This window comes from Danio rerio, chromosome 16 (assembly GCF_052040795.2).
Source record: "Danio rerio strain M-AB ecotype USA chromosome 16, GRCz13ab, whole genome shotgun sequence".
Lineage (NCBI taxonomy): Eukaryota > Metazoa > Chordata > Actinopteri > Cypriniformes > Danionidae > Danio > Danio rerio.
Genome location: NC_141036.1, coordinates 9,598,435 through 9,617,202, shown reverse-complemented (window position 1 = coordinate 9,617,202; position 18,768 = coordinate 9,598,435). Strand labels below are relative to the sequence as shown.

The 18,768-nt window shown below is 38.2% G+C and overlaps 2 protein-coding genes and 1 long non-coding RNA gene across 6 annotated transcripts in view; 2 read left to right on the top strand and 1 right to left on the bottom strand.

Annotated features, from left to right (window-relative positions):
* adcy2a (adenylate cyclase 2a) overlaps positions 1–3,946 on the top strand; it is a 107,734-nt gene extending 103,788 nt beyond the window's left edge. For both annotated transcript variants that reach the window (XR_015510922.1, XM_087286576.1), the window contains exons 24-25: positions 2,069–2,193; positions 2,296–3,946. Coding sequence is in view for 1 of the 2 variants with exons in the window: in XM_087286576.1 (XP_087142702.1) it covers positions 2,069–2,193; positions 2,296–2,448 (278 nt within the window). In the remaining variant the exon portion in view is untranslated. The remainder of the gene's footprint in view (positions 1–2,068; positions 2,194–2,295) is intronic.
* A 6,782-nt stretch (positions 3,947–10,728) lies between these two features.
* The window catches only part of dnah5 (dynein, axonemal, heavy chain 5), a 233,694-nt gene continuing 225,654 nt past the window's right edge, over positions 10,729–18,768 (bottom strand). For all 3 annotated transcript variants that reach the window (XM_087286532.1, XM_087286533.1, XM_087286534.1), the window contains 2 exons: positions 14,119–14,350; positions 10,729–11,251 (listed from right to left, as the gene is read on the bottom strand). In XM_087286532.1, the coding sequence (XP_087142658.1) occupies positions 11,100–11,251; positions 14,119–14,350 (384 nt within the window). In that variant the 3' untranslated portion in view covers positions 10,729–11,099. The remainder of the gene's footprint in view (positions 11,252–14,118; positions 14,351–18,768) is intronic.
* LOC147840136 (uncharacterized) lies at positions 13,308–16,984 on the top strand. The gene is made up of 3 exons (XR_015511057.1): positions 13,308–13,557; positions 13,718–15,045; positions 16,012–16,984. It is a non-coding gene; the product is annotated as an uncharacterized LOC147840136 (long non-coding RNA).

Sequence of the window (18,768 nt, the reverse complement as noted above, 5' to 3'; positions counted from 1 at the left end):
AAAGGTCAGGTATACATCCGCCCTAAAATATCAAGGTGAAAGTCATCATAGCTTGCATAGAATAAACCCAGCTCCCAACCCAACATTGAGAATAGAATAATAGCGAAATTTTTTATTTTTTTGCATTTTTAATGCCGATAACAGCCCACCACTATGGTGTTTAACAGAGCAAGGAAATTTTCAAAGTATGACTGATAATGTTTTTTCTTCTGGAGAAAGTCTTATTTGTTTTATTTCGTCTACAATAAAAGCAGTTTTTATCTTAAAAAAAAAACATTTTAAGGTCTAAACTATTAGCCCCTTTAAGCTATTTTTTCCGATTGTCTACAGAAAAAACCATTGTTATATAATAACTTGCCTAATTACCCTAACCTGCCTAGTTAACCTAATTAACCCAGTTAAGCCTTTAAATGTCACTTTAAGCTGTATAGAAGTGTCTTGAAAATATCTGGTCAAATATGATGTACTGTCATCATGACAAAGATAAAATAAATCAGTTATTAGAAATGAGTTATTAAAACTATTATGTTTAGAAATGTGCTGTAAAAATCTTCTCTCCGTTGAACATAAATTGGGGAAAAAATAAACAGGGGGTCTAATAATTCAGGGGGGCTAATAATTCTGACTTCAACTGTATATGTGACCCTGCATAATTATAATATTATTAATTATTAATATTATAAAAATTATGTCCCATGAAAGTATTTTGTATATTTCCTTACTGTAAATAAATAAAATCAGTTTTTACTTACTTACAACTTTCTCAATATTTGTATTTTATTTTCTGCTTTTACTGGCATTATTTGCATTTATTAATTTAATTATTAAAAAAAAAAAAAACTGACACTATGGTCCAGGGTCACATAATTCAGCCATTGCTCATTTGACAAATCTGAAATCCAATTGTATTGTTGTTGTTTAATAAATTATGTATTTTAAACTTTGACACTGTACATTAGATTAGACATTAGAGCCACCTTCCTGCAGATTTCAGTTGCAACCCATATCAAACACACACCTGCCTGTAATTATCATGTGGTGTTCAGGTCCTAATTAATTGGCTCAGAGATGTTTTTTTATATGGGTAGCAATTGAAATCTGCAGGAAGGTGGCTGTCCAGCAACAGGGTTGGCCACCCTTGAATCAGATGTTGTTGGCATTGTTTTGCTAAGATGTTTAAATATGAGATGAGATTTGAGTCTGTGCTGGAAAGAAGAAACTCCTCATACAGGTTTTAAGTCATTCTGTGGTTAATTTTACTATTTATTTGCAAACACTTGTACTGTCAAACTGTTGTATGAATGCAGTAACACACTTGTAGCACTGCAATATGGCTATTATACAGCCAAATTCCAGCATCATGGTGACATCGCTTAAGTGTGCTACCAAGTGTCTGATAATTTTGTCATTTGATGACCACTGAATGCACTGTAAAAATGCTGGGCTCCACACAATCAATTTGTGTTGGGACAACATGAAGGATTGTACATAAAACAATTAAGTTGTCCCCTGAAACAACTCAAGAATTGTGTTTTAAGTGCGATTTTATTTACAAACTAATTTCGAGAGGATCACGTACTTATGATCAACAAGGCTGGACCTCATTAGCTGTGTAATCTGTCATATTAGATGATTACAGAGGCATTATAAATAATCAGAGCTTTTTACTACAGTTATCTTTGTTTTGAAGCTCCCCCCCCCCCCCCTTCCACCCCTACTTCCCACACTTTTTCGACTAAACCAAATTATCACCTAAGACAACCTCAGTTTACACTTCTCACACGGCGACGAGCAGGGGAGTTCTCGAGACCTACCTGAGCTCGAACTCTCCTCTCTCCCTTGCAACGGGAGGGAGCCCCGGCCTTGAGGATATTAAGAGCTCAGGAATCTCTCCCGGGACAGCATGCCAATTATGCTTTATTGATTATCAGCTAAGTGTAAACTCTTGAAATTGGTAGTGTGAACAGCAAACATTTTTGCAGTGTGAACGAATGACAGATTTGACCTAAACAGGTTTGTTTTTTGTTACATCATTTGCAGGAAGAAAACTGATCAAATCTATTTGCAGGTATTAATCATGGACCTGTGAAAGCTGGGGTGATTGGAGCTCAGAAACCCCAGTATGACATCTGGGGCAACACAGTGAATGTAGCGAGCAGAATGGACAGCACGGGAGTGCTTGGAAAGATACAAGTAGGTTTTATTTTCCTCTTTCTCTTGCTTTGATAACTGTGCAGTAAACAATGACTCATTATTCCATTAATCCCTTTGAGTATGTGTTTTCTTTTTTTTTAGGTTACAGAAGAGACGAGTTGCATTTTGCAGACATTAGGCTACACGTGCTCATGCAGAGGAATTATAAATGTTAAAGGGAAAGGAGAGCTCAAAACGTACTTTGTCCACACTGAGATGTGCCGGTCTTTGTCCCAGGGGAATGTAATGCCATGAATCATAGCAACACGTGTGTGATGGGCTGAAGACATCAACAGAATAACCAACACAATCTCACGGCAATTCGTAACTTTTTCATTTAGTAGCTAATTCGAACGAATTTGTACGGTCGAATTCGTACATTTTAGTATGATTTGCTCATCCCCCAATGACGGTTGGGTTTAGGGGTGGGGTTAGATGCCACGCCTCCTTTTTAAAATCGTACAATTTTGTACGACTGAACTTGTACGAATTCGTACAAATTAACCACTAAACTGGCAAAACGTAAAATACTTACGTTTTCTCGTGAGACCAGGCTGGAATAACAGAGGACTTTGTAAATAATTGTGCAAAATATTTTGATGCACAATGCACTGGATGTATTAAAAGGGAAACCATTTCTAGCGTACAAGCAGAGATACTGTATGCGCACAGGGTACTGCAAGTATTGTAGCAATTACTTTTGTAAGAAAACGAAATACAACAAAAAGTGTTTTGACGTTTTAATGCCATTGTTTTGGTTTTCTTTTCTTTTGTAAAAGCTTAATTAAACTTTATATGTATTTGTCTATGAGGACATCTTTATTTTTATGATTGACATTACAGGTTTTTTAATATTCTGTAGTGCATATTACGGGAATAAGCTAGTACTTTTCTGTGTTGTGTCACTGACATGCTGTGCATGATATGTGTCACATATTTATCAAGTGGGCATATAGATGTAGCTTTGGACGGTAGGACGATATGCCTGTAGGAGTTGTAGAATGTAATGTAATATTCTGTTTGTAAGTCTGTGTCATGTTTTATTGTACAATGAAAATGTCCCCTTTGCCTTTATGTACTTTATCAGCATAAGGCACACCAGCTATGTTTCCATCCACTTATTTTTATGCAATATTGCATTAAAAATGCTTAATGTACAAAGATGCGCATACATTTTGAAAAAGCAAATGAGTGAAGTTTATTTATAAACTAATTTCAGGAGTATCACATGCTTATGATTGACCATGGATCGTCCCGCATTAGCAATCATATGATTTACCAATCAGAGAAATGCAAACGCTTATAAATAACCTGATTTCTTTACCCTAGGCCATGTTCATAGTAGGCACAGTTGCCTTTAACCGTGCCAAAGCAAACTTGTCCCCCATCCCCTCTTCTCCTCAGCCTGCACTTACACTGCATTTGTTACCATCCAAGCTGGATCACGCTTACGTCATCGATGATGCGGCTATTCAGTTTAACAGGAAGAGAAAACAGTGAACAGTGCACTTTGCTTTAGTTATATCCTTTTGTTTTATTTTTAGTCATTAGGGATGTAGTGACGCAGTTAAATATTTTGTGGAACAGATCCACTACTTTTGATGCTCATAAATGATCATAATGTGCTGCAGCTATTAGGAGGTTTGCTGAAAGTGCAGTTGACATGCAGCGAGGGCTTTGCGTCTTTAATAAACTACGACAGTTCGCGTTCAATGAAAAGTAAGAATGATTAATAAATCCATATGAAACAGTCCTTTAAAAGTGATGTTGTGTCTTTAGTTTTGGGCTCAGGCACACTGTGTACTCACACTACAAGCGTACTGTGCCAAAGCCCAAACAAACCGCGCTAACTTCTTTCAACCGGGCAAGGGCCGGCCAACTGAACTGTGCCTGGGCATGATTAGAAGCACTCACACTTGTCAAACGAACCGGGAAATGCGTCCGGGCATGGTTCGGATAGCATAGTGTGAGTGCAGCCTCAGTCATCTTTGCCTTGAAGAATCCCCCATCCTCCCCTGCTCCTCCCCCTTCTTCCAGGACACAGCATGTGACTCAGTGCCTAGCACTGTTTCCTCCCGCAGTCTAAAGACATGCTGTATTAGTAAACTAAATAAACCAAATTGGCAAAGCATATGAGTCTTTTAGTACTGTGCATTCGCTACATAACCAAATGTTGGTATAGTTGGCGGTTCATTCTGCTGTGGCAACCCCTAATATTTAGGGATTGGCTGAGTGAATGAATTTAGGCGAGCTCTCGAGACCAACCAGAGCTCAGACTCCCCTCTTTTCTGATGAAACGGGAGGGAGCCATGGGCTCAAGGATCTTCTGAGCTCAGGGCTCTCTCCCAGGACAGTACTCAAAACACGGTTTAATATCAGTCATCAGCTAAGTGTGAACTCTTGAAAAAATGTATGCGCACAACTAAGTAGGATAAAGTTTTTATCCAATGAAAAAAATACAATGTTAAGTATGATGGGATTACATTTAGCAAATAAATTCCAGCATGCACATAAAAAAAACTCCTGAACTGACCAAACTGCATAATTTCTGAAATGTTGTTTTATTCCTTCTAAAATCCCTTAGCCACAGTCTGTATTCAAAGTGATCTTGAGTAGCTACGCTCCCAAAGAGTGGTCTCGCGCCTCTAAATCTCAGAGTTCAATAAGTTCAGTCTTCTGAGGTGCAAGTAATTTATTATATAAGAAAAAGTCCCACAGTGGCGTCTCCTAATAAAGCAAATTCCAATTTTCTAGTTGATGTTTGGCAATATATTGTCAGGAAGTGATGATTTTGTTCTCTTTGACTCATTTGATGAAAATGGTGATTTAATCACAAATGTTTTATGCTGTAATCCAGCTTTGCGTAAGTCTTAATTTGCATCTTTGGATGGAAACATAGCTACTGTCTAGTTGCTTTTTGCAACCTCTGTGCACCTTCTTGCTGAACCACTGCCATCAAGTCTGAGAGGCGTTTGTAGTTTGGCCCTGTTACATTATTGTCCCAAGTGGACAAAATATCAGCTGAAACAGCAGCAAAAATGAGTTTGTCTGAATTTTCCTTGACATTCAAAAGTAGTTTGTCCTAAATTTACACACTAAATGTATTGTTAAATGTAGCTGGCTATTGGAAAAAAAAGTGGATGTCTCTGGCTCTAAACTGTGCGCCGTTTGTTTATGTATGGATGGATGAATGTAAAATGGTTTCGACAACGCAGGCTCATTTAGAAAACATACCTCTATATACATTTCCGAAGACTGCCAAATACGTCCCAGGAGCTACGTTTTTTTTTTTTTTTGTAGATTTTGTAGTCACGAATCCTCCAGAGGGCGCTGTGTACGGTTTTTGAGATTTCAAATTTCTCTCGCAATTGCCATTCGCATCTGCTATTCTTGCATAAATCCACCAGAGGCCACTGTTGACTGACTGACCGATGGAATGGACTGTCCCACCCTCCTCCTTCCCTAAACCCAACCAATTGTAGTGCTAGATCTGCCAACCCACTTCCATAAACCCAACCAACAATTTTCAAAAGCAGTCCAAAAAAAAAAGCCCTCGCCTGATTTTTACCACTTTTTCAGATTTTACCTCATTCTCAACAGGTTATTTACTTGTTTATTTTATTTTTTAGCTTGTTGTTTTTGTCTTACCTGCTTTCTGTAGTTATTCATTACCGGATTCAAAACCCGTCGTCATGGTTAACTCCTCTCTGTCTCGAATTCACCGACATACGTAGGGAGCTAACAGGAGAAACTGGTAATAGCGGGAAAGCCATTTATTCGTAGTCAGCTGGTAAGCAGCAAAAGCAACCGCGTCACGCTGCCACATAGTGTTCATTTTAAATATGAAATGAAGCCATACATGCTTCTGGCTACATAATTCGCGATCTCCAGAAATGTATATAGGGGTACGTTTTCAGAATGAGCCTATGTCGGGTTTCAAAATGAACCCTTTTCACAAGATTATGATGCGTTTAATGTCATAACGTCATCAGCAACTTAAAACCTTGACATTTTTTAACAGTTAGATTTTATTTTTTTTAAACTAAGAACATGTATTTGCGTTTATATATGTAATATATCATCTTTGCATTAAATTATCAAAAAAACAAAAAAAAAGTTACTACTTGAGAGAGGTGTTTGAAATGCAGAGTGTATGGGGCTGGACAGTAAATTTGACATCATATTCCTGTTTGTTATCAGTCCCACACATACATTTTTTATTTCTTCCCTTTGTCTGAAAGTCTTGACGACACCCTCACTGAGTTTTGTTTTTATTATTTTAGCAAACAGGATTGAAAAAAAAAAAAAGTTGTACTCTTCCATTCACTGCGCTCTAAATTTACCCACCTATGACGACTTCTGCTACTGAGAAACCTGCAAATGTGAAAAGGGTCCATTAAAGCTACATGATTTATCTATATGTATTTTCCATGCAGAGTAGGGATGCCAGACCAAGCTGGGAAACACCCCAGACAAATTTCCAGTTCATCACAGGTACTATGGGAGAAACTGAAGCAAGAACATTCATTCATTCATTTTATTTTCGGCTTAGTCACTTTATTAATCTGAGGTCGCCACAGCGGATTGAACCACCAACTTATACAGCATATGTTTTCCGCAGAGGATACCCTTCCAGCCACAACCCATCTCTGGTCCACATTACCTACACTGATTTACTAATCACAAGACTCCTTAACCACTATAAATAACCAGAGTATCTTACATCAGCCATCTTCGTCTTGAAGAATCCCCCCATCCACCCCTGAACCTAAAATAGTGATACTAAACCTTTAAAAAAATGTCATTTTAATTCCATGGGACCTTTGAGAACATCTTTGAAGAACACCAATACATACAGTTGAAGTCAGAATTATTAGCCCCCCCTGTTTATTTTTTTCCCCAATTTCCGTTTAATGAAGAGATGATTTTTTTCAACACATTTCTAAACATAATAGTGTTAATAACTAATTTCTAATAACAGATTTGTTTTATCTTTGCCATGATGACAGTAATTAATATTTCACTTCTGTACAGATTAAAGTGACATTTAAAGGCTGAACTAGGATTATTATTTTAACTAGGCAGGTTAGGGTAATTAGGCAAGTTATTGTATAATGATAGTTTGTTCTGTAGACTATCGGAAAAATATATAGCTTTTAAAAGGGCTAATAGTTTTGACCTTAAAATGGTTCATAATAAATTTAAAACTGCTTTTATTCTTGCCAAAATAAAACAAATAGGACTTTCTCCAGAAGAAACAATATTATCAGACATATTGTGAAAATGTCCTTGCTCTGTTAAACATCATTTGGGAAACATTAAAAAAAAGATTAAAAAAAATAAATCAAATGGGGGGCTAATAATTCTGACTTCAATCGTATATTCTGTGAGCAGGTTATCCAAGGCTTTTTGGGTACTTCTGTTGTGTTTTTATCGTAAACAAGATTTTGCATTAAACACACAGCTATATTGGATGTATAAATATGATGAATCATTTACAAAGGTGTACAGAAAGCAAACATTTTCAAGGGTGTCTCATTTTATCCACAACCCACACATTTGACACAAAATATCATCAAACTTCACCACTTTTTTTTTTTTTGTCATGACAGTTACTCCGAGTCACTTCCTGTTGTTACAAATAATAGAAGAAGGGTGAGCCTGTCATGACTGTGGATTAAAGCTAATAATATTCCTTCAGTTTCTTGCTCTGATTGATTGTTCCACTCTGTGCACCCTGTGTATCATCAGGAGCCACAGTTATTGATTTGGATTCATTTTTTAATCTCAAAACTCGATTACTATGGACATTCATTATATAAATCACCGAGGAACAAATCACCAGGAAATCTACCAAAGAACAAAAGCTACATCTTGGATGGCCTGAGGGTGAGTAATTTTACACTTTTGGGGTGAGGTATACTTTTAGTTTAGGAATTTGAGCAGTTGTAATTGTGTAATTCTTTATCACAAGGTTCATACACAAATTACTACTAATATTCTATGACTAAACCAAATGTTTCATGTAATATGTGTTTTGTAAACAAATTTCGGGAGGAGCACGTGCAGAAGTTTCAGTATCGAATACATCATTGACAATTATTCTATTATCAAATCAGTTCTTGAAAAAAACCCCATATATACCAAAGCTGTCTTACCTGCAGCATCTTACGACTTTAGCATCCCTCCACCACCCCAACACCTCACCTCTTAAGCATTCCCGGGGGTGAGGGAGGGGACCTCCCCAAGCTCAGAGCCCTCTCCCCGGACAGCACGGCAAATACGCCTTATACTTAAACGACTGCAAGTGTGAACTCGTGAAGTGGTAGTACATGTGGTAAGTTAAAAAAACTGCACATTGAAATTTATTACAGCATAAAAATTGTATGACAATCTATGCAGTTAGTTTATTCTGTAAAATAGGTTTTAGGTTTTCTTGCTGTCTGTTTGAAAATATTTTAGAATTGTTGGCTTTTCATAAGACTTATAAGAATAGTACAAATTAGCTTTTCACATTCACAGCATCTTACCTCTGTAGTTAGAGATTGTTTCTGGACACAACTTAAAATGTAGCTTAAATTATAATCAAAGAAATGCAAAGCTGAAACTATGAGAAGCTTTTTTACACCACACAGAGAACGTCGCATGAAGAGACGAACTGTGCAATTATATTTAAAATTTACCCGGTATTATCATTGCAAATATATTTAAGTACACAGATATTTTTTTAAAAAACAAATTTCCATGATTTTTTCAAAACACTTTTTTTCTAAAACACTTTGATTTGGGTTTATTTGTTTTTCCAGCACTTTTCCAGGCCTGGAAAATGCCTTATTAAAAATCTACGACTTTTCCAAGTTTTCCAGGACCGTATATATCCTGTATTATTACATTGATCTCTTCTGCTGTGTGAATGTAGTTTCATTATTCATTCTGTTAGCTGAAAAATTGATCATACTTATTCTTGCAAGAAGCATCTTTGCAGAAGACCTCACACAATTATGTGGAACACCGAATATCAACATTAGAGTTTTTTGGTTATGTCAACTTGTAGTCATAACTCAATCCTGAATTTGTGGTGCGGGCCCTTGTTCTCAAACATGCTTGATGGTTTCCTTTGCTAATATAACATTAGCCACAATAAACAGTAAGTAAAGAAACCATTTACAGTACAATATAGACAGATAGTTACCGAAATAGCATCATGATCTAAGCTGACTGTAGTTTTATGGTCAGCTTATCTTTAAAATGCTTTTGAGAACCCACATATGTAGGGGTCAGATGGAAAATAATAACTTTGAAAATCATATTTTGACAGTTTTACACATTAGACTGCATCTCAGAACAAATGGTGTGTACTGAGCTGTTAATAATGGGCTGAAGTAAACCTTTTGCACAGTTCAAACTGATAAACATTGACACACTGTACACCTGAGACCATTTCCTGTAGGACAAACATGAGTACGCTTTAGCTGGGCTGTTAATCAGTCAGGTTGGCCTTCAACCCACAGGTTCATGCATTTAGAGACAAGACACTGCAGATGGACTTGAAAGACACTCAGGGTGCTTTCACATCTGTAGTTCACTTCATTTGGTCCAGACCAAGGGCAATAAATGATACATTGTAGCATTTTCTACCGCCTTTGGGTCGTTTTCACACCACACTGCTGGCTTTGGTCCGAACCAGATGAAAAGAACCAAAATGCACTCATCTGACATAATCCACATCTCTCATTAGCCAAATGTTGTTGAACATAGTTCCTGAACTGCTTATTGATTGGTCAGAATTCATGTGTGGGAAAATACCAATGGAACTTTCGCAATGAAACAAATTGGCAAACACAAAATGTCGCTTTTTACTATGGAGAGACGACTGCGCTGACTGATTGTATCCCTGCTAATAGTATATATATATACTATTTAGCGAATGTAGCGCGGCTGCAGCTGAAAACAATGTTTTAATGCCGATTACCAACGCTCCATCAGGTAATGTTTTTCCCTCTCTCTCTCTCTCTGTTGGTATAGCGCTGTCAACAAATATTTTTCCTCCACATCCCATTATGCACAACGCATCGCCCTACGGCAGCTGGATTAGTCCAAAAGCTGCATCACTTTTTGCGGCAGGGTCTGTTTTAGTTCGAATCATATTCTCACCACAAACGAGCCACTCCAGGGAACTCCTGCTTAAAGAGGTGGTCTCGGTACGCTTTTTTGTCCGCTTTTGGTGTGCACTTCAGTACGATTGCTGCATTCACACCTGTCCAAAAGAACTGCACCAAGAGGGAGAACGAACTGTAGTGCGATTCAACCGAACTAAATAAGGCAGGTGTGAAAGCACCCTGAGATAAATAAATAATTATGCATGACTTGATTATTTAGGATTTATTTATAGGTATTGATGTTAAAGCTCTTGTTTTTTGGTTCTTTGGGTCTCATGTATAATGTGACAGAACGGCATACAAGAGTGGACATTGACCATCTATTTGACATCCACAATTGATGGCCTTTTAATCTCCAAAATAACCACACAAAAAGTAATAAATTATAAGAAACGTTTTATTTATCTGAAAGCTTCAATTCCAAATTCACACTGGATTTTAAATCACTGCATTGCAAGTAAACTGCCTTCATGTCAAAATGACATCTAGCACTGGTGTCAAAAATCAATTCAAGAACAGTCTGGTAATCGATATTTGAGAGCAATGTTAGATGTCAAATTTAATACCGTATTGACATCAAGATAGCCAACTGACATCATATCGGTTTGCATTTTGAATTTTGTTTGTAACGGCATTTTAATGCGTTTTGTCATTAAGGTTATCACTGGGATGTTTCACCTTAAGTATAACTTGACCAGAAAGACATCAGCGGACATTTACATTAGTATATCACATTTCAAAAGATCATTACTTGACGTCACAAAGGAGGGCCACACCTCTCAGGATCCAATATTCTGGAGAATGACTGGTTCTCAAGTCAACAGCTGCAATGTAGTTCAGGTCTGTTCGAACAGGCTTTTTATATATTGGACTTGAATACAAGCGAGCATCTTTCACACCTGAGGAAACACAAGGTAACAATTAGGTTAGTACCCATACTGAATGTAGTATAATCAGTGGTTTAAGGTAACAAATTATAAATACTCAAAACACTGTAACTGAGTACTTTTTCTCAGAAATTGTAATGTACTAAGTAGTTTTAAAAATGTGTACTTTTACTTTCTCCTGAGTACATTTTTAGTGCTGTATTGGTACTTTTACTCCACTACACTGATAATGCACATCACGTGACCACACACACACACACTCTGGCATGCACTGCAGCATATATACCCAGATGAGAGCTGTGCTCGTAGGATTGTTCATCAAGGATCTACCACTGGATCCAATCTCACTATATTTGTTAAATGTGATATTTAAATTATCTTGTTGTTTATATCTAATGACATATTCCCCGACTTTGAGTCTGTTGAACTTGTTCTCAGATAACGTATTTTGATATTTTAGGTAATTTAATAATAAATGTAACCGCAGACACTGATTTTCTGATTGTTTGCTTTTTTTTCCCTATAATGTATTAACTTATTGTACGTTATGCTTTTATAATGGCCATTTTTGGTTATTAAAACTGATTCAAGAGAGGGCATGTGTCGTATTTTCAATGAAAATGAAATGAGGCAGTGTAAGAATTGAAATATTGCAAATATTCTGATATCTTTGACAATTCAAAACATGAGCTGAAAACAGAGACTGGTGACTTCACAACCCACCAGGGAGGAATGCGGGAAAAACCAGTTCCTGCTGCATTTGCATCTGACTATGCTGAGACTCAGCTTCATCCCCCAACTCACGCATATGGTCATTTCAATGTTTGAATGTTTTAGATTAACCAAACTGACTTTAATTATCATGTTTGATATCATTTGAAATGTCTCAGTGCGATTGGTACAATGGTCTCATTCTCTCAGAAATAGACATAATCAGAACAATAAATATATAACTTCAGGCATCTTTTGAACCACTGAGAGGGGTGTGCCACTAAGTGTGAATGCCTTTTGTTCACACCCCCTTCCTTGAGGGAATTCTTGGATTATTTAAGGTAAGGTCTAAGAAAAGCTCAGGGCGATTCTGCCTAACCAGATCAGCCCATAACATGGGGTCTGCCCCATGTTATGTATATTTCAAAGTCAGGAATGCATCTTTTTCATCTTGGATTTATCTTTGATAATTTGATGTTTTGTATTGATCATTTATGAATTGACTGATTGAATTGGCATAATACATTTACCTGACTAATAAATTGTTATGTTTTGAATGATTCAAACAGAGTTCGTGTTATTATCTTTAGTAGATTGTGGTAATTTCATAGCACCACAAGCCCCTGTTCAGGTTAGTAGCGGACTAGAACACGGTAGACGGAGCATTGCGGCACGTTACACGATGTCTCTAGAGCTCCGACTAACAAATTGGCATTTATTCATGTATACTTAGGCTGTAAAAGGATATCTAAGGGGATAGTCCTTCACCCGATAAACTTTTAATACTATTTAGATGGTATAGTGATTATTCAAAGTTACTACTAGTTTAAGTACGACTGGTCTCCTTAATTCTATAGTAATGATCGTTATATGACTAAATAGCTCTGTCTGATTTAGGAGGTAGCAGACCTATGGGGACCGCATAAAAAATATCCTAATCTGAGTAAGTAGGGTTCTGCCTTTTTAGGATAGCGGTCAATCGCCCCTGTTTAGTGACCAAGACTGACATGCTTGTGCTTAAGAAATTGTATACTCGGCCGGTACAAGATTCAGGATGTTATAGAGATCCCAATGAACGAGAATAACATAAAATGATGAACCGAAGAGAATATTCAATCATAATCTAAAATAATGTGAAAGGAAACAAAATAATCTTATCAATGTTTTATAATTGGAGTCAGATAAAACGAGGATAAACATATTAATATTCTAAACCATCTCATACTAAAATTGGAGTCAGATATGAGTTAAGTTTAATATAAATCAACATTGTGCACTGGAAAGACCGAACATGCAGTGAACCTTCATCCACCAGTGGACACCGGCATTGGGCCAACTGGCTGGACCCTACAGGCAGTAATGTTATAGGCTCCGTTTTGTTATAAATATGAATATTCAAATGAAATGTTGGTAACACTTTATTTTGATGGTCCATTTGAGTGTTGGTAGACTGTGTGCTTAATATCTGTTGATTTGGCTCCTTCAACAGACATTTAACTGACTATAAGAAACTTAACAATTTACACTAACTCTAACCCCAACCCTTACCCCAACCTAAAAATGTCTACTTATCATTTAATGAGAATTAGTTGGCATGTAGATGCAATGTAACTTAAATTAAACAAATGGAACATCAAAATAAAGTGTAACCGATATGTCTATATCCAACTATTCAGAGCAGCTTACCATTTATCTAATAGAAAAAGTGGAAGAATGTTTTGAATGCATATTCCATGTAACTGCAGGGGTGTGCAATATCCTTTATAGAATGATCTTGCAAAGTGAATGTGAGTCTGTGAGGGAGAAACTCATGGAAGCTTCTGGGAGATTTGGGATGTTGAAAGACACAGACACCTTCCATATTTAAATGAATATCTAGGTTTGGTGTATAAAGCATTGAGTACCAATAATGTATCGTAGTGGAAATATCATAATAAATCAACATATCAATATTCTGTCCCACTCCTACATGTAATATGCATTTATTCATACATTTTCCTACAGTTTGACTTAAAATCTTTAATTTAAGCTACTGTCTCTTATAATAAAAAATGGAATTTCTCTAATGTATTTATATGACAGTTTAATTTACTGCTTTATTAAATATTTGTTGCAATTAGAGCTGATTAATTTCAAGTGTAAAAAATAAAATAAAATAAAAAACTCACCATTGTTTTCAGCGTACATCCTGATCACAGGCATCATCTCAAAGAGCACTTTTGGTTTGGAATCAATGAGTTTGCAGTTCCTGCGGTCCCAGCCAGCCCCTTCAAGGTAGAGGCCATAGACGTACACCCCTTCTGCAGGAGGCTGCGTGATGTCATCCTTCATCCATCTTGTAACTTCATTACACAGAACCATACGGTCCAGTGCCCACCCCTTGTTAGCACGAGTGATCTCCTGTCAAGTTAGTGATATGATTAATGTGCAGATGTGCTTGTCACTCATTTTTACATCAACACTCAATATAAATGAAATTTCTGAAGCCATCCTGTTTAAATAAGGTAATATTAGTCATTCATGAAGTACACACAAAAACTCACACAAGAAACACTCCATTTTTTTCTTCAAAATAGTTCATCTTTTAACTCCCCTAGTGTTAAACAATGAATTTTACCCTTTTAAAATCTAATCAGCTCATCTCCGGGTCTAACAGGAGCTCTTTTCGCTTAGCTTAGCATAGATTATTGAATTGGATTGGACCATTAGCATCACAATTAAAAATGACCAAAGCTCACAAATAACCAATTCAATCATTTGCTGTGGTAATACAAAGTACTATCGTAGCACAGGGAGCCTGCGCTGCAACCATGAAGTCTAGATTAGCTAGACAGTATGTGAAATCGCTCCCTATACCCTTAAATAGTGCACTATTTGAAGAAGCAGTCATAAGTGGTGTCCAAAACCATAGTGGACATTATAACATGCACTCAATCAACCCCCACAATGCACCACAATGAGTGTAGAACCCATGTACACTCAATAGCTAGAACATACCAAGTGGAAACTTCTTGCTCTTCCTTGTGAAGCCAATAAGTAACTAAAACTGCAATTCATCGACTCGCCTTTGGAGGCTGGCTCCATAAACTCCAGGAGCCTCATGTATCAACGCTGCGTACGCACAAAAACTTTGCGTACGCCAGGTTTCACGCTCAGAATCGCTCACGTTTGGATTTACTAACAATGAACTGAACGTGGGAATGTGCGCAGCTTCACGGCTGCTTTCTGGCTGGCGTACGCACATTTTTTGTGTGTGTCTGTTTTATTTCCATTGGCGACTCCTAGAGGCAGTTGTGTTAAATTCCTCTCTACAAAGTGTCTAAGCCTTGCAATGGCAGCTGTATGAGACGGGTTCATCTAGTAGGTATATAAGGTTTCCATACCATACAGTTGAACAACTAAACATTAAAGCACAATTTGCAGTGGTCGCCTGTTTTCCCAATGTAATCTGAGTGATCTACCGCACGCACATTGCTATAAAGACACTATCTGAAGATGAATTTGCATGCGTGAATCAGAAACATTTCCATTCAATAAATGTGCAAATAAAATATGATGCACAAACTTATTGATGATTCCTACTTGTCTTTCTCGTGATAAATAGTGGGCAAAATCTGATATGTAGCGGGGGACAAAAGAAGAATGAGTTCATCAGACGCTGGATTCGAGCCAAGTTTATGCTCGAACGTGTCAATACATGATCTCATGCGTCTTACAAGGTGCGCCACTGAGACTGCAACGAGTACTGCAACATTTTACAGATATAAACCACACTATTTCTTTTTTGAATGCCCTCAGTGCGATGTTCAGACCCAACTGTGTTAACCGCATCAGCTAAACTCTCCCACTCTATTTTTTTTCTTTTGTTGTTAATTCCGGAGAACAAACATGCAAATAACACCACTTTTCTCCGGTCTACCTCCGAAAGCAGCACCTCCATTTCACATTCTGTTCAAAGTTTCTCTTTTTGCTTGATTTTGTCATTGCTTTTTCGTTGGGTTTTTCCATTAGCATAGTCATTAGCAAGATTTCCACGCAAGTCTTCGTACATGAGGCCCCAGATGTTCACTGCAATGCTAAATTGACCAATTTTATAGCTGATAAAAACAAGTTTACAGCCTGGTACAAAAGATGGTTTAGGTTCATATAGTTAATATTACTCTTCTTGACAACTGTGAGGGGGGTGAATTTTTTTAATTATATTTTTATAAACTCATCCGTTTAATTTTTATTAAGTTATATTAAGTCTGCATAATTAAGAGTGTGGCCACCTAAATGACAGCTAGGTCTTGCTGGACGCCGTCGTGTCACACCGGTGTCCTGACTAAATGCCCTCTCGGCCCTTAACTAACATGGCCTCCCCATCCACTGAATTGGCTCTATCACTATCTCTCCACTCCACCAATAGCTGGCGTGTGGTGAGCGAACTGGAGCCATGGTCCTGTGGCTGCCGTCGCATCATCCAAGTAGATGCTGTACACTGGTGTGAAGAGACCAACCTCATGATTGTGGAGCGCTTTGGATGTATGGCCATACATGATAAATGTGCTATATAAATACACCCCTACTGAAAAAAACAGCTTAAACCAGCCTAGGCTGGTTGGCTGGTTTTAGCTGGTCGACCAGACTGGTTTTAGAGGCGTTTTGGCCATTTCCAGGCTGGTTTCCAGCCATTTCCAGCCTGGTATTAGCTGGTCAGGCTGGGAGATGACCAGCTAAAACCAGCTTGACCAGCCTAGCCAGGCTGGGAGCCTAGCCAAAACCAGCTATGTCCAGCTTCAACCAGGCTGGTCAAGCTGGTTTTAGCTGGATTTAGCTGGTCATTTTCCAGCCTGACCAGCTAAGACCAGGCTGGAAATGGCTGGAAACCAGCCTGGAAATGGCCAAAATCCCTCTAAAACCAGCCTGGTCGACCAGCTAAAACCAGCCAACCAGCTTAGGCTGGTCTAAGCTGGATTTTTCAGCAGGGACATCGCATAACATTACATTACCTCAGCTGATTCCGGCTGATTAGCCGCTGAACTGCAAATACATCATCTTTTTGTGTTGTTTTATGTGGCTTTACACAGATATTTCCTAAATTTATCAGATAATATGGCATGCTGTGTGCACTTAATTGTGCTCATAAACACAAATTGCCTTTATTTTCCAGGTGAGTGCAATTCTTACATACTTATATATCATATCTATAAATATATTTGTTTTATTTAAGATAATTTATAATAATCTTTAGAGCTTGAATGCACTCCAGAATCTGACAGATTGATTAGCTGTAGGCTCTAGAACAGTCATCTGAAATGTTGTCATACAGTTTTATGCCTGGATTTCATGAATAGCCTTGCATTTACTAACACAGACTATATTTGAAATATTCGGAAGTAATTTCCTCAGGTAGGAAAACGTCATAAGAACAATGCTTAGTACCTCAATGTATTACAAAAGTGTTTGTAAAAGACTAAACACTTTTGATATATTGATATAGTGCACAACCAAGCACACATGGTCAGAACACAAAGGAGTCACAGGTAATGAAGTATTGACCGTTTCTCTCAAAGAAAATCCCGTCTAAGCAAAATGCCAGCAGGCTTCTGTAGCTCCACTGACATTTCGCCTCTTTTTCCTTGTTTGGTCATCCCTAGTCGGTAAGACAACATGCGAACAAAATGTCAACGACTGGCCACGCCTACTTGTAGCTTTATTTGCGCTCTTCAGAAACCTATAGGTGACGTAATGGATACTACGTTCATATATTTTACAGTCTATGGAAAATAAGCATAATGGACTGCTCTTTCTTTGGCTCTTGGCGAAGGCGGTCACACTTTTTTCCACTCCGTCCCATATCTCTCCTTGCTAGCTCCTCTTGTCTTCGTCTTATTCTATCTCTGAAGCTCTCCGTGCCCTGCTATCCAAACGAATAAGGAATTATGGATTTGATCAGTTGGTCTCTGAATGGGATTGACACCATCTTCTCGACGAGAATTTTGGGCTCGGGAGAGCCCACTTGTCCTGAGGGACGTTTGCAGCTAGATACGCGATGGACGGGTGGGAGAAATGGCGCATCGTGTGCCTGGCTGCTTTGTCTCTGGAGGATATTGAAGATATTTACCTATTCGGAACTTTGATAACAGGGTTTCTGCTGGGGTATTGAAGATGGATGAAAGCGGTCAGTGCTGCTCAAAACCCCACCAGGCTGGCCGGCTTGATTGAAATGGTGATAGGCAGGCTCGCTAATAATCAGACTGCAATATTAGATCGCAATTTGGAAAACATTGGGGTGAAACTAGCGGCTTTGCAACAACATTTGGCCAGATCTGGAGATGAGTGATGAACAAAAAATATTTGTAAAATTGCCAGATATTGACCTAAAGTTGAAGTACTTTTTCTACTCTTTCGCTCCCCTGTTTTTTTTCTCTGTCAGACGGCCTCGGCTGGAGAAAAACAACTTCTCCCGAATAGCAAGATAAGGAGACGCTCTGAAATTCCTGCTCCTTGTCACGGACACCTTTTGGACTCTACCACCTAGCCCCTCCTCCCACGTCTTCGTGTGCTTTCACCCACTGGAGGGGGTAGGGAGGTCTGTGACCAGCGCCCCCTGGCTGCAGGACCAGATGGCTGCCCGCCCTTATCGGACTATATCCACATCCCCTGTTCTGATCCTCTGTTGCTATGTCATGTCTTGTCTGTTCACGTGCTTTTTTTCTCCCTGTTCTCACCCTGCCCTTATTCAAGAGCAAGGCGAGAGGGAGGTTTTTTTTTTGCCTCCCTCTCCAGAAATGTATCTTACTTCCTTTTTCTAAATGCTACCTCCTGTGACCTGT